General features: G+C 44.7%; 1 protein-coding gene across 1 annotated transcript in view; it reads left to right on the top strand.

Annotated features, from left to right (window-relative positions):
• Positions 1 to 1,200: 1,200 nt before the first annotated feature.
• Positions 1,201 to 14,587, top strand: part of GLRX2 (glutaredoxin 2) — a 232,659-nt gene continuing 219,272 nt past the window's right edge. Inside the window, exon 1 of the mRNA XM_078687253.1 lies at positions 1,201 to 1,601. Coding sequence (XP_078543379.1) covers positions 1,363 to 1,601 — 239 coding nt within the window. The 5' untranslated portion in view covers positions 1,201 to 1,362. The remainder of the gene's footprint in view (positions 1,602 to 14,587) is intronic.

The following is a 14,587-nucleotide window of genomic DNA, read 5'->3' as shown; positions in this document are numbered from 1 at the left end:
AAAGTGATGTGATACATATATCAGGTCTAGTCCAGGGTGGGGGCACTTTTGTAATGCTTTGTATCTCCTGGTAAAGGAGGAATGTAGTGTTGCCTGGTTTTGGGCAACAGCATAATGAGTCAAGTGCCTGCAAACCCCTGTGCGTATAGGTGCGTTGGTGACGTCTGGTGTATGGACAGCATATTGTAATAAATAGCCCGGAGAACCAGGTGTGGTTCAGGTTAGTTACCACCACCGACCTTCTTTGTGTGCGTGATCTTTGGGGCAACCAAAGGCCTACAACAGCACACTACAATACTGTTGTGTGTAAAATAGAAATCTAGGCCACATGCAAAGTACACATAACAACTGACTTGTCTCTTATTTCACTAATAGCATTGTCATCACGGTGGGGCAGGATGTTTTTCAGATGAAGATATAATCTGATATACCTAGTTTAAACGCTTCCACGCGTTAAACAAATACATGCGTGCAAATAGACCATATTCAGTAGGAATAACCCCGAATTTTGAAGCAAACAATTGTTTTTATTTAAGCTGTCTCCCTCCTGAAATTGTCTCTGGTTCAATAAAGGTAAGGTGGCAAACACATTCCTCCGTTTTGTGCTAAATCACCCATTTTCCTGTTCTAAAACGTTGGCATGTATGGAAAAGTTTTTATTTAGAATACGTTAACATATATAGTAACATGTTCCATGTTAATTTGAGGATCGCCCATCTTGATTTTTCGAGTTGGCTTCATTGCGGGAGCAGGTGTGTTAGTGGCATGCATGCTAGGGCTAGGATAGCCGAGGTATTTGTACCCTGGCTCTGTACCCCGAAACCGCACATGATCCGGTTACCTATGTAACAACGGCAGAAAAGCAGCCCCCTTAGGCCCGACACCCCTGTGAATGGGCGGGCACTGAGCCGCACGTGTCATTCACCCCTCCTCTCCTGCATTTCTGTGCGTGGGCGCCGGGTTCCATCATCAAGACAGCGGCTGGTTCCTTAAGCGTCAGGCTGTTCTGTGAATAGCCTGCGGCCTGAGGCTAGGTAGCCTGCCCACCCGCCTGAGACCGGAAGGAAACACCGGGAAGGTGAGTAACAGTGTTCGCTTGAGGGTCAATCCGCCTCAAACAAACAGGACTGAGAACCATAACACCTTCTGTGTTGCAAGCCGCAGCCGAGAGCCACACGGCCGGACTTGCGTCATAGCTCGTCTTCCGCTGCCGGCCGTCGGCAAGCCTCTGCGTTCTACCGCATCACGCTGTGAGTTTTGGGCGCCCAGGCAGACTCCAGCTGCCCCCGGTCCGTACTGGGCAGCCCTTCTCCTACGTGTCCCGTTCCACCTGCATTTTGTCGCGCGACCTGGCCGCGGACAATGTTCCTCCGCGCCCAGTTCCGAACATGGATGTCTCTGCTTCCTTCTGGGGGCAAGATATGGGGTGGCATTCCAGAAGGAGCGTCATCTCTTATAACTGCTATTCTTGTTCCATTCCGATACTATGTCCGCCTTAATACGACCCTCGCTAATTTAGTAGGTGGAAACTGGGTGTCCGTACCGATGACGGGTTTCACCTATATACGAAGGATGGGTCTAACCTGCACATTCAAGAGGAGGCACGTGTAATATATTTCTCACTTCTGAATTGGTTGCAAAAATCTCATTTATTTTAAAGCTTAGACCAGCGGACAAAGTGCATATAGAAAAGTATGGGGATTTTAATTCTGCACTGGTCAGAAAGCTGGGAGGTCTGATTGGCAAAGGATACAGAGATATGGGGGGTTTTGTTTGCCTTTTCATTGCCCCTTCACAAAAAGGGATGGCTTTTTTGTGAAGTAAGACAAATATTTTTTTATATACACTACCTATATGGTCCTTATTTTTCTTATTCTCTCTCTGTATGTATATAATGTGAAAAAGTGCTCCATATGTAAGCAGGTCTATTCATTGCTTATATGTGACTATCAGTGGAGATCCTCCTTAAAGGAGAACAAGGTCAAGGTGTTGATTTTTTTTTTGGCAGGCTAAATAGGGTGCTAATTTGACAAGTGGCCACTGTTGCGTAGATTTAGATTCCTGTGCTATGTAATTGGGTTAATATATTAATTACCACCTTACTAGTTGTGTATGATCATTTAAACATCATTTTCTGAACAATAAAATGACAGCATTGGAGTCCGGAAATATTTTGGGGAGGGTGGTTGTTGCTTTCTGCCCCATATAATTTGAAAGGGATGCAAAAATGTGACCAAATACGTGTGGCTATGGGTGTCTCTGGGTGAGTGCTTTTTAAGTAACATTAATTAGGCACTGTTTACCAATGCAGACTACTTTTAATGTACTTCCTTTTATATACACTGTTTACTCCATATGTTTTCTTCAGATTAGCATTACGCTGGTGAATGACCCTATTTATTTTAATTCCCCATTTTGTCTGAACTGCTGGTTCCCAACAAATATTTGTTAAATTTTGCTATCTCGTTATCTTAATCAGTTAACAATACGTTTAGCTTTTTAGAATTAACTACTAAAAACCTGTATACTCTTTAGATAAGGTCACTTCAGCAGAGGTGAGGCAAGTATGTCATGCTGCTCAATAGTGCATTCCCTGCTCATCAGACGCTGTTCAAGGCATTATGCACTACCAGAATTGTGCTCACATCTTAAGTAAAGACATGTAGGCCTTTAACAGGGATATGTAACCTTCCATCGCAATACATTGTGATGAAAAATGCTTTAGTTACTCTTGCTAAACTGGCTGAACTTTTTAATTAACTTAAGTTACTTTCATTATCTTATTTGTTTGGGTTGCTGCCTGGCTCAGCCTGCGCGTTTTACTGTTTTAATGTGTTTGTAATTAAATAGGTTTGCTGGGTTACTTTAATTGCTTTACTTTATTGGTTTGTACTTTATATTAATTGAGTTTCCTGTAGCTTGTTGCTGCCGAAGAGGACACTGCTCCTTTTCTTGAGCACAGCATTCTTGCTAGTCAAACTATTGCCACACCGACTGCATGCGGTTGCCAGGGTTACTTGCTCCAGTCAGTATCCCCAATGTTCCATCTCCAGTCCTTCTTACTCCTAATGGTATGGGCATGAACAGACGTCACAATCTACTACATCCTTACGGTCCATGTTTTACTTGTGCTTTATTAAACGTCAGTTCGCTGACTAAAATCTCTACCTCTATTGAGAAGCATTCCATTAGCCATATTTCATGTCTTGAATGCCTGTCTCGAACAGGAGGTGCTGTGTTATCATCAGCAAAACCTCTCCAAACATCCTTGGTTCTCCTATTGGAAACCCTTCTGACGCAGACTCTTCCCATTAATATTCCTATTAGTTATAAATAAAATATAAAGTCTTATTTATTACTGGCCTCACGGATGTGGAATTCCTATTGCCACACGCCCAGGACATATTGTTTGGGGTCAAGGGCAACACATTTTCTAGTGTATTTTGCCCTTGGGACAAGTAGGCCCAACCCTCTGCAGCACAAACCCTTTGGCTGCCAGTTTACAGTACCATATTATGGATCAAGGAAGGGTACTGTCTAGAGTTAAGGTATGATGTTGGTCCATATTTTAATGCTATTCAAACTTGTATTCATGGTTCATTAATTGAAAGCCTTTATTATTAGGGTGATCGCTCTAAGTGTTGTAAGCTCTGACTACACTACTAACAGTGGTTCCAGTATAAACATGTGTACACACGATTTCAAAGTTTAGCAATATGAGCCTATGTATAATGCTCCCAGAATGCTCGCTGATTTGATGCAAATATTTGCAGAAGTTGGAAGGCTAGCTTGATGATTCTTTGCTTTCAAAATAAAAGGTTCATAAAAAAATTAAAACAGGAAAAAAAACATTTTGCTAAACTACTGGAAAATTTCAGGTGCTATTTCTTTGCAGCATTATTTAGTAATGTGTTGATGCATGCTAGTATTTTCCAAAAATATTCATTATAGAAAATCAGTTTAACCAGTTTCAATAAGATTATGAGAAACACAAATTAACAAGCATTGGCAAAGTCAGTAGGTCTGAAATTGGTGGTCAGCTTTTTAGATTTGTCAATGTGCAACTTGTTGAGGCATGGTTTTTGTAAAACCTTATTGGTGTGGTAGCTGCCAGGCCCTCACCATTGTAAGAAACACTGGCAAAAGTAAAAATAGTTTTTGGTCTCAATTAGCACGCACTGCCACAGTAGTTGCTGGTACCGAACAAAACTGCTTTGTGTGCCGATATGCTTCTTGTGAAAGAGCAGAAGGCTGCCACTCACAGTGAAGCCAGCCGATACAGAGAGAGAGAGAGAGAGACAGAATTTTAATAAACAATAAAGGTCACGGTCAAAGCCAGACAAAATTAGGGGCCCAATTATTAAAGTCTCAAAAAAGCACCCATGGTATATGTTCTTGCATGTCCTTGCATTAAGTGCAGCCTTACGGCTGTCCTGAATTCCCAAGAATTTACGGAATTAGGATTAGGACAAGAAATTGAAAATATTCGTGAACTGCATTTTATCATGACCAAATATGCTTGTGTAGATTTGATGATGCGAAAATCTTGAGTGTTTGCAAGTTCACTTTCCCTCCAACCACTTTTTTTCCCAACTCTGGAAGAAGTTTACATCTGCCATTGTTTGGAGTAAATTGCCAACATTTCTCAGTATGGGAAAAGATTACAGAAGAGTTGTTTAAAACGCTTAAAACATGCAAGTTAGTAGGTTTGCACAGACTCAAAAGGGCATTCTAACCCTGGAACTATTGCTTACCACTCACTACCTTCAGCCCCAGTTGTAGATCTGTGGAAACGTGGCAACATAAGGGGAATGCAATTATTCAAACACTACCATGGTACGAGCCCTGGCATAATCAGAGAGGCTATATCAGAGCTCTTATATATTGAGATTGCTGCCATAATTTGTCGCTCCACTACATGGCACCAATTGGACAAGTGGGTTTTGTTACATAACATGTAGATTTATGAAGCAACCTGCTCTATGGACAAGTAGATATGTTACTACATTTCAACCCCTGTGGCCTACTGGACCCTGTAGTTAGTTTCTGCCCTCAAATTAAACATGGACAAAATGGTCCTTCTTGCATTTAATATCCAAATTATGCTCTTCGCTAATGAGGTACTAGACTTCATCTGCTTACGAGTTGCTCTTGAGCTTAATTCATAGAAGGTCCCACATTGTACTGCACATCATCAACCTTATATTTGATAATTTTCCATGGTACAGTTAATGTGTATCAGAAGTGATCTGGTCAGTTCACAAGGTTGTATTTTTTTATTTTAAGCATCCTTACTAAGATTGTCGGCCCTAGTCACCCTTTCAGGCTTAAAAAAACCCATAAAAATGTTAATAGACCTGCAAGCCTAGTGACTTAAATAATCTACTCAACCTAATTTTAATGCTCTTGATCAACAAACTGGTTTCAGATTATATGATCCTAGGCAAATATTTTAATTGCGTGAGCCACCATTTTCTTCATTATCCCATCTGAGAGCACCTTCAAATACGCAAGTTCAGCATGTTTGCTGTACAAAAAACTCTTTTGTTTAATGTATTAGAGAAACGTTTTGCTCCATATATATTACAAATCTAGCTACATGTAGGATACACAAGACTGCTTACTTGCCTCCTTGTTCATTAACAGCATTATCATAAGGGCGGGGGCAGGAATATTTCCCAAATTTTGTTTAAAAACTATCATTTTTATTACATACATAAAGCATTAAATGGTAGCACACTGTCATTTGCAATAGCAGATTTTTCTTTGAAGTGGCCACAATTTCCAACTGACATGCGGTTTTACTTATAAAGCTATATAGTGTACAAACAATGTTTGGAAATCTAGTTTCTGCAAATACGTCATTTGCACATCAAAAAGTAAAGTGTACTGATTTGTTTTGCTCCTATTTAAATCTGTTAGCATTACACTTCTGAATAAAAAAAATAAAAAATGTGCTTTCGTAATTTCTGATACATTTTGAAAGATATTTGTACTACTCATTTACAGGCTATTTAAATCTTTTGTGTTAGGAAAAAAACTGACAACTTACAGCCTTTTGTTTCATAATGATTGTCAGGCAGCTCACTTGACAGTTGACCTCTAACCGTAGGAAGAAAAAAGTAAACACACTTTTCCATGATACGATATGCAGCAATTAGTAACAAGCATTTGCAGTGCAATAGGTCTTGCATTTGTTAGAGCTGCTAGCATTGAAAATAACTATGTGTTTTACTTTTGTTTTTTTTTAATTTGCAGTGGGGTTATTATATTTGCGTAGAACTATTGCCAATGGTATAAAAAACAAAAGTAAAAAACTCATTTTCAACGCCACCAGCTCTAACTTTAACAAATGTGAGATCTATTCCATTGGAAATACAATCGATCTCGCATTTGTTGGGGTTATAGGCATTATAAGTACTAGTGTTTTTTTACCTAGCCATATTGCAGGGAGCAGTACCATATGTGGCCAAAAGAGGTCCCATGTGACCTATTTTGGCTACATTTAGTCCTGCACCCTGCAGAAGACATGGTAAATCCACCCTACCCATAATGCATTTCATGCAAGACAGTACCACGAGTACATTCAAATAGTTATGTTCATATATACAATTAGTAGCTTTGAAAAGTGACAAAATAATTATTATATTAATTCCGGATTAGGTTGTACTGTGTGGAGCTGATGCAGGGAAATTTATAGAAGGTCTCATATAAATGTCAGATGTGCTAGCAAGTAAAGTAACCACTGCCAGCCTTGCTTAGGACCAAGCATGTGTCCTACCTGAAGTCCTTTAAGAAAATAGTCCTCTGACGCTGTAATTAAAACCAACGGAGTAACAACACATGTAACAGGGGCTGTTTGCATGGGAGGTTACAATAAGAGACAAGGTGGTACTAAGGAGGGACTACTAAGCCTATTGACCAATGAAAAGCCACCATTTACAAAGGACAGAGACGGGAGCCTATTAAAAAGATGGGCGGAAAGTGGGCGGAGCTTTATGCCCTTATCCTGAATACTGCATGTCTCTAAGAGACCGCACAAGTGCTGCCGAAACTTAAAAAGACAGACTGCAATTTGACCACTGTACTTGAACAGACAGCAAATGCCAATCAATCAGTATTTCTAGAGCACTGCTTATCATCACATGGGGAATTCAGGTGCTGAACTGCTGGTCTCAGTCGAAGAGCTAGGTCTTGAGTCCCTTCCTGATGAGGTTGAGTGAGGGTGAGGTGCATAGGTGGAGAGGAAGGGTATTCCAGGCTTTAACGGCAAGGTGAGAAAAGGATCGTTCTCTGGTGCGACCGCAGCAGATGCATGGCATCAGCACTGCGATGCCTCCTGGTGAGTTGCGCGCTATAGAAATCTATCTAACATAACATGGCATCTGTGTGAGGGCATGGTGTGCGGAGCACAAGTTTCTGGGGGGTTGGTAGGAAGGTCAAGTGGATGGTTCATGTAGTGTTTGAATGAACAGAATGCCTGTTCCTTTCCAACTTAAGTTCACTCGCCAGAACGGACCCGTAGGTCCTAAAAATAGCTCGACCTGATAAAATCTGACTTTCCATAGCGAGTGGCCAAGTACATTTTTCAAGTCTGAAATGCCCAACATTTGGCCACTATTCTTAATTCTTTTATTTTCAGTCTTAAATCTGACATGAGTGCTTAATGTCGCCATTCCTCTGAAGCCATTTACTTTCCACCATAGAAGTCCTCTTCCCAGGTTTACAGAAGATTGAGTAACAGCAAAGAGGTGCTGCAAATATCTAGAGAATTTGGAGGACCAGCTACTCTCTACAAGGAGCAACTGTGGAAATATAAGCAACTGCTAAGACAAGCTCAAGCCTCCTTTTACCATTCTCGGATCGAAAACCGACTAGAGGTTTTTTTCTTTATTCAAGAACCTTGTACATCCTATGGCAGCAAAGTTTTTTTCACTCCAAATTTGAATAACTTCTCACTGCTCTCTCGGTGTGTCTCTTACTCTTTTTAGGTCTCGCTGCGTAGGAGACCTTTAGCCGTTGCTCTGCTCTTCTTGGAAGCACATACTCGTGCTTGTGGCAGCACCCACCTTGCAGGAGCGCGCCACAAGCACGAGTATGTGCTTCCAAAAAGAGCAGGCTGCTCTCCCAAGCGCGCGTCGCTCACCTCTGCTCCCGACCTCATCTCCTTATCTCTCCTCGCCCACATGTACTGGCCACTCACTCGGCCGTTCAGTCTCCTTTTTTTCCTCAGTTCAACCTTTCCTCAATTCAACCTTAACTCCGCAGGTATCATTTTAATTATAATATTATAATCAGTGCAACATCATCTGCAGCGAGCGCCAGAAATTCAGATTTATTTGAGGGTTTGTGAAGAATGCAGTACAAGAATTTGTTTCGGAGTGTGTGACCGGCATGATCTGGCTAAAAGTCAGATAAAGACAGATAATGGACCCGCCCATCTAAAACTCCGGCAACATAGTTGGAAGGAGATGTGGTCACATGGCTATGATGGAAGGCGTATTGGGGCTTGGGTTCGAATCCTTGCATCGGCACTTCAATGAAAATTGCCTGATTGTGGCAATTTCATTGTGCTTAAACTACAAATTAGTAATTGAAAGGCTCATTTCTTGTACCCAAACTAGTTTAATTTTCTCTCAAGAGCCCCCCAAACCCCCCCCCCCCCCCAATTAATGTTGGTTTCTCTGGTGCTTGCCAACAAGGTTTGTGCTTTATAATTATGACTAATGTGAACTCAACAAGTTCACGTTAACCCCGAAACATCCTAGAATCCACCCGAGCTTTAAAGGGCCGATCTTGTCAAGTGCTTCACATTTTCCCCTTTGCCTTTCTGACGTCATCACAGGAAGGTGTCTTTCTAATTCTGGAATCCACCCAGTTGGCCATGCTGCATAAGGAATTGAAAAGCAACTCCCTAATTGGGAACTGTTTGCTAGACAGTCCCTTTGAGGTATTTGGCGGATTAAAAATATATTTTTCAAACACACATTTCTCCTGACAATCTTGTTTTTTTTGGAGTTGAATTTGTGTAACGCTTCGGGGCCCCTGAAAAGGAGCTGCGGTGCGGTACTGGATAGGTAGCCCTCTGCACCACGAGGGGGTGCTTCGTTGGAAGGTGGCTGCCATTACAATGAGTTCCAAGTGGGAAGCAATATGGGGTGATGTATGAATGACCAGAGTGGCGCTTTTAACCTCTCTTGGGACGTAGCACTTAATATTGTGATAGTGGGAAGGAGAGGGACAGATCAAGTGCGTGAACTGCTCATTAAGCAGTGGAAAAGGCACCACATTTTCTCTCATCAGTTACTCATTCAAAATCAAGCGGCAAATATCTTCAATTCCGCACCATAATCAAACTAATGTTTACCTAATGTTGTGTGCAGGTTGCATTATGACATGTCTGCAGTCATTTGTACTTCCAGTTTCTTGGAAAAACAATCCAAGAAACTGGAAGTACAAATGACTGCAGACTTGTCATACTGATGCGAGAATATGTGGTGCCTTTTCGGTTATTTTGTAGCTATACCATTTAGGCTGTGAGAAACTTTGTGAGATTAGCTCTCACCTATACAACATAATGTCCACATGTTCATGACCCACTTTCTTTAACCCTTCACACTTTATGATCTAAAACGATTCCATTTCTACCACTGAGTTGCCTTCTCTCTTTATACTGGTGTATCTGATGTTGTTTTTAAACAAATGAAAGCAAAACATGTCTCTTGGATATTGTACCCTCTGTGTGTGCATTGCATGAGATGAAATATCATTCTATACTGCCAAAAGTCCATGTGCCAATACATTGTATTTGGTATTGTAGGAATGTATATATAGATGTTGTTTTTAATTTTATGATTAGAGGTTTGAAATATTTTGCATATTACAGCCCTGATGAAGCTCTTGAATGAGCGAAACACGTTGGCTGTTTTAAATGTGAACAAATATTGACTAAATAACCTTTTCATAAGACTTCAGCTGGGATAGTCTTGAAACATTGGCCTTTTTGAACCAAAGCGTTACTAAAAATTGGACATACATTAATTACTGTTGCCCTCTGTCATATTGTACAATTTCCAATGCTGGGCTGTTGGCTAGCTAACCCAGAGAGGAGGGCAACAATTCAATATACAAAAGGGAATTTCCTTGTAGTGCGGTGCTTTGGGCTTTAGCGATCCTAGTTATTTGACTCGATTTTAAGACTTCTTTCTGAAGTTTTAACAGTGATTAATTCTGATATCCTGTGTTTTCAACAAACCGCACTAGGTATGTTGGGATTTACATTTTTTTTTTTCAAAACCAGATTTTATTGACATTTCAAATATGGATTGCGGAAGCATTCACAGCGCTCCAGACACCGGAGAAGCTGTAAGCAAATCATCAAGAAGCATAGTGGCAGCAATCAGCAGAAAAAGCTGTATAAGACAAATGACATTAACCTCCCGGATCCCTCCCTCCAACCCCACAACATCCCCCCACCCGGTTCCCACCCCCGCCCCGTTCACGATGGTCACCAGAGTCTAAAACAACATAAGCTGTACAGAAGCATTGGTGCACTCTCACTCTTGTCCCGGTATACATGACAGTTGGTCCATTAGTGTGTCCTGTTGCGGCGGCTCTAGCCACAGCCCCCTATATTCCGCCCATCTCTTCCAGATTTTATAATGTTTTCTGGGGCAGCCACGGGCCTCAATTACGGGGCGTTCCAGTCCCATACAATAGTCCATGCCCCGTTTCCAGACCTCAATCGGAGGCGCCCCCGGATCTTTCCAGGCACGGGCCACATCCCGCTTAGCAACTGTAAGGCCCAAGAGCAAGAGATGCCTCTTATAGATGTTGCCGCCCACCTGCTCCAAGACACGCAGAAGACCCAGCTGCGGCGTGCGCGGGAGCCGCCAGCCCAGGACCTCATCCAAGCAGTCCCAAACGCGCTTCCAATATCGGGCTATAGCCCCACATGTCCACACCGTATGCAGAAACGTGCCCGTTTCCCCACCACACCTCAGACAGTCAGGGGAAGCAATCAATCCAGCCCGCCACAGCCTCTCTCTCGTGTAATAGGCCCTGTGATGGTATTTAAATTGGATAAAGCGCAGCCGCACGGCGACAGCTGCCTCCCTCTGGGCCGCAAGAGCCTCCCTCCACCCTTCCTCATCAATCTCACCTACATCTCTCTCCCATTTAGACCGTAGGCCATCTAAGGAGGACGCACAGTGTGTGACTAGGGATTGGTATATGCATGATATCTTCTTCTCCGTCAATTCACCCATGAACAATTTAGCCTCTATGGGACTAAACTCCGGTAGGGAGTCCAACCCCTCCAGTGCGGGGGAAATAGCATGGCGAAACTGCAGGTATTGGAAGAACTGGGTACTCGGCATTTCAAACTCGTCCCTCAACTCCTGGAAGGACTTAAGGGTCGTGCCCTTCATAACGTGTCCTAACGCCGAGATTCCTACCAAGTCCCAGCCTCGAAACCCCGATAGGGTCGACAAGGCCGGCAGGCGGCCATTCTGCCACAGCGGGGTCTCCCCAGTCAGCCTATTCCACCACCCCATACGACCAAGCGCTCGACGCCAGACCCGAAATACAGTTTGCGAAACAACCGGGAGCTTCTTCCTTTTCCCGGCTGAGTAGAGGAGTGTGTGCAGGGTGTCGGGTTCCATTAAGTACCTCTCCAGAGCGTACGCCGGGTCGCTCCGATCCCCATACCACCATTCATTAAGTATCAAGAGATGGAATGCCTGGTAGTAGGATAGAATGTCCGAAGATGCCAGGCCACCGCAATACGTGGACAAACAGCAGGTGCGGAGGGCTACACGCACCGCTCCCCCAGCCCAGAGGAAGTGGCCCAGGGCCGAATTGACCTGGCGGAACCATTGTGGCAATATAGGATACGGGTGATTCTGCAGTTGGTAGAGTAAGCGCGGGAGGGCGACCATCTTAAAGATGGCTGATCGGCCATATAGATTCAAGGGCATACGGGACCACGTCTTCATGTCCGATCGGACTCGGTCCCAGACCGGAACAATATTACGCTCCCACGATACCCCAGGGATGTCAGTCAGGAACACCCCTAGGTACTTAAGGCCTCCCGTCGCTATTTGTAGAGCCGATGCCCAGGCACCGGGAGCTACCCCGCCGCCCAGGGTCCACAAAACTGACTTCCTCACATTGAGATACAGCCCAGACACCTCACCAAACACTCTCATGATCTCCAGAATTCTGGGACCTGACCTGTCGAGATCCGTTAGAAAAAACAGCACGTCGTCCGCGTATAGCGCAATGCGGTCCGACGGCCCAGCCTCCCACTCGAACCCCTTCATTTGTGCATCAATTCGCACCCATGCCGCCAGGGGTTCCATTGCGAGAGCAAATAGGTATGGCGAGAGCGGGCAACCCTGCCGGGTGCCCCGCCCGATGGAAAGGGCGTCGGAAATCGCACCCGCCACCCGCACGGACGCCATCAGGTCCGTATAGAGCAGTCGTACATATGAGAGGAAGTGAGGGCCAAGATTCAAGCGAGGCAGAAGTGCCTGTAGGTATGTCCAGCTCAGCGAATCAAAGGCCCTATCAATGTCAGCCAATAGGAGCGCCGCCTGGGTGCCAGTGGCTGTCATCATTTCCAGAGCCACTTGGGCCCGCCTGATGTTGTGCCGAGTGGCCCTGTGGGGCATGAAACCAGCCTGGTCCGGATGGACCAGAGTGGCAATGAGAGGCAGGAGACGATTGGCCAGTGCCTTCGCCAGAATCTTCACCTCCACATTTAAGAGAGAGATAGGGCGGTAGGAATCGTGTCTATCCGGCGGCCTCCCCGGCTTACAGAACACCACTATCTCGGCATGTCTCCAATCTGACGGCAGCCGACCTCGCTCCCTTGCAGCATTCAGCGCCTTCTTGAAGTGGGGCCCTAACTGAAGGTGGTATTTCCGTAGAAACTCGCACGGGAAGCCGTTTGGCCCAGGGGCCTTCCCAGCGTTCAGCTCGCCCAATGCTTTGAGTCCCTGGGGGCGTATTGCGCCGCATAGTAGTGCGCAAAACTGGCAGCCATGGTCCCAGGGTCAGTGATAGGGGTCCCGGCCTCATCCACCAGCGCCGGCAGTGTCTGAGCCTGGAACGCGCCCTGGCACAGCCTGTACAGCATAGAGCTGGATTTATCCCCCCACTGGTATATTCTACTCTGCGTAGCAAGCCATATATGGCGCGACTCCTCAACCAAGAGAGAAGCAGCATCATTCTGCGCCTGCAGGAGCCGCCGCGTATCCTCTCCGCCCCCGTCTCCGTAGACCGCACTTCCAGAGTGCGGACGCGATCTTCCGCCTTCTCCAGGTCTTCCTTCCGAGTGCTACGGGCCCTCTCACACCAGGGGATTTACAGTTTTACTTTTTAACTTTTCGGGTTGTCCATGCTTAGAATGGCTAGTGCAGTTTATTGAAAAACACAATTGACTGAAAGTTACCCTCATGATATGTTGCCAATTGACAGTTATGGTTGAAGTGATAAACAAGCATTGACATAGCCAATAGGTCTCGCCTTTGGGACCTTATAAGTGTTTAGTTATCCAGCACAATATCCTTGGTGCAACAACATCAATTGTTGCCTGGCTAAACACTTATAAGGTCCCAAAGGCGAGACCTATTGGCTGTGCCAATGCTTGTTAGTACTTTCTCCCAAGACAATATGCTCACTAAATCAGGCACTCTCTTCTGCTTTGCCTCGGATCTTTGCTTAGTTAAAATTATTAAAGTTCTTGTGACATCCATTGTGCCTGCTCTAAGTACCCTCTGCAATCTCACTAACATCAGGCTGTTACTAGATATCTGGAAAAACATTAATACTTTGCCTTAAAAAAAAAAAAGGGGACCCTCAGCTGAACCTAGAGTTTTAACTAGCTAATAATGGCCTAGCTAGCTTATTCATTTTCCCACTAAAATATCTGAAACCATTGTAAATCAACAACTATTCTAATTCATAAAAGACAAGGTGTCTTTCACCCCCCACCAATCTGGTTTTTAGGTTTCGCCTGGGGCCGGAGCTCCTAGCTCCGCCCAGGAGAAATCTTATGTCTCTACAGTGTGGGGCTTAGTCCCGCCTCTGCTTCCATTGGCTAGCACCATAAATGGAGGCTAGCCATTGGAACAGAGATCTGTCCGTCGGACCAGATTCGTGGGCGTTCCCGAGATTTTTTCCATCTCCGCCTCTGCGATGTCGTCATCGCGGCCGTGGGCGGGGTTTATTTTTTTGGTGCGTCCATGTTTGTGTTCTCATTCCGCGGCCGACCGCCAACGGAGGAAGCCTTCCCGCCCCCCCTCCCGCTGTCCGTTCCCGCCCCCCCCTGTCCGTGTGCTTCATGTTTTTCAGAGCGCACATTACCGCGGCCGTGGGCGGGGTTGCCGAAATGCCCGCTCCGTGCTGGGCCTCCATTGTTCCCCAGGTGAGTGCTTGTTCCGTTTGTTTTCCGTCTTTGAGTGTGTCGTCTCTGTTTTTTTGGTGCATGGATTTTCGTTTTCCTTTGTACGTCTCATGTCGTCTCCCTGTTATCCAGTGAGAGCACGCAGCTTCTGGACAGTATTTCGTTTCTCTCTGCTCA

Source organism: Lissotriton helveticus, chromosome 1_1 (assembly GCF_964261635.1).
Source record: "Lissotriton helveticus chromosome 1_1, aLisHel1.1, whole genome shotgun sequence".
Taxonomy (NCBI): domain Eukaryota; kingdom Metazoa; phylum Chordata; class Amphibia; order Caudata; family Salamandridae; genus Lissotriton; species Lissotriton helveticus.
The sequence above is the reverse complement of the archived record's forward strand: the minus strand, read 5'-3'. Positions and strand labels throughout refer to the sequence as shown.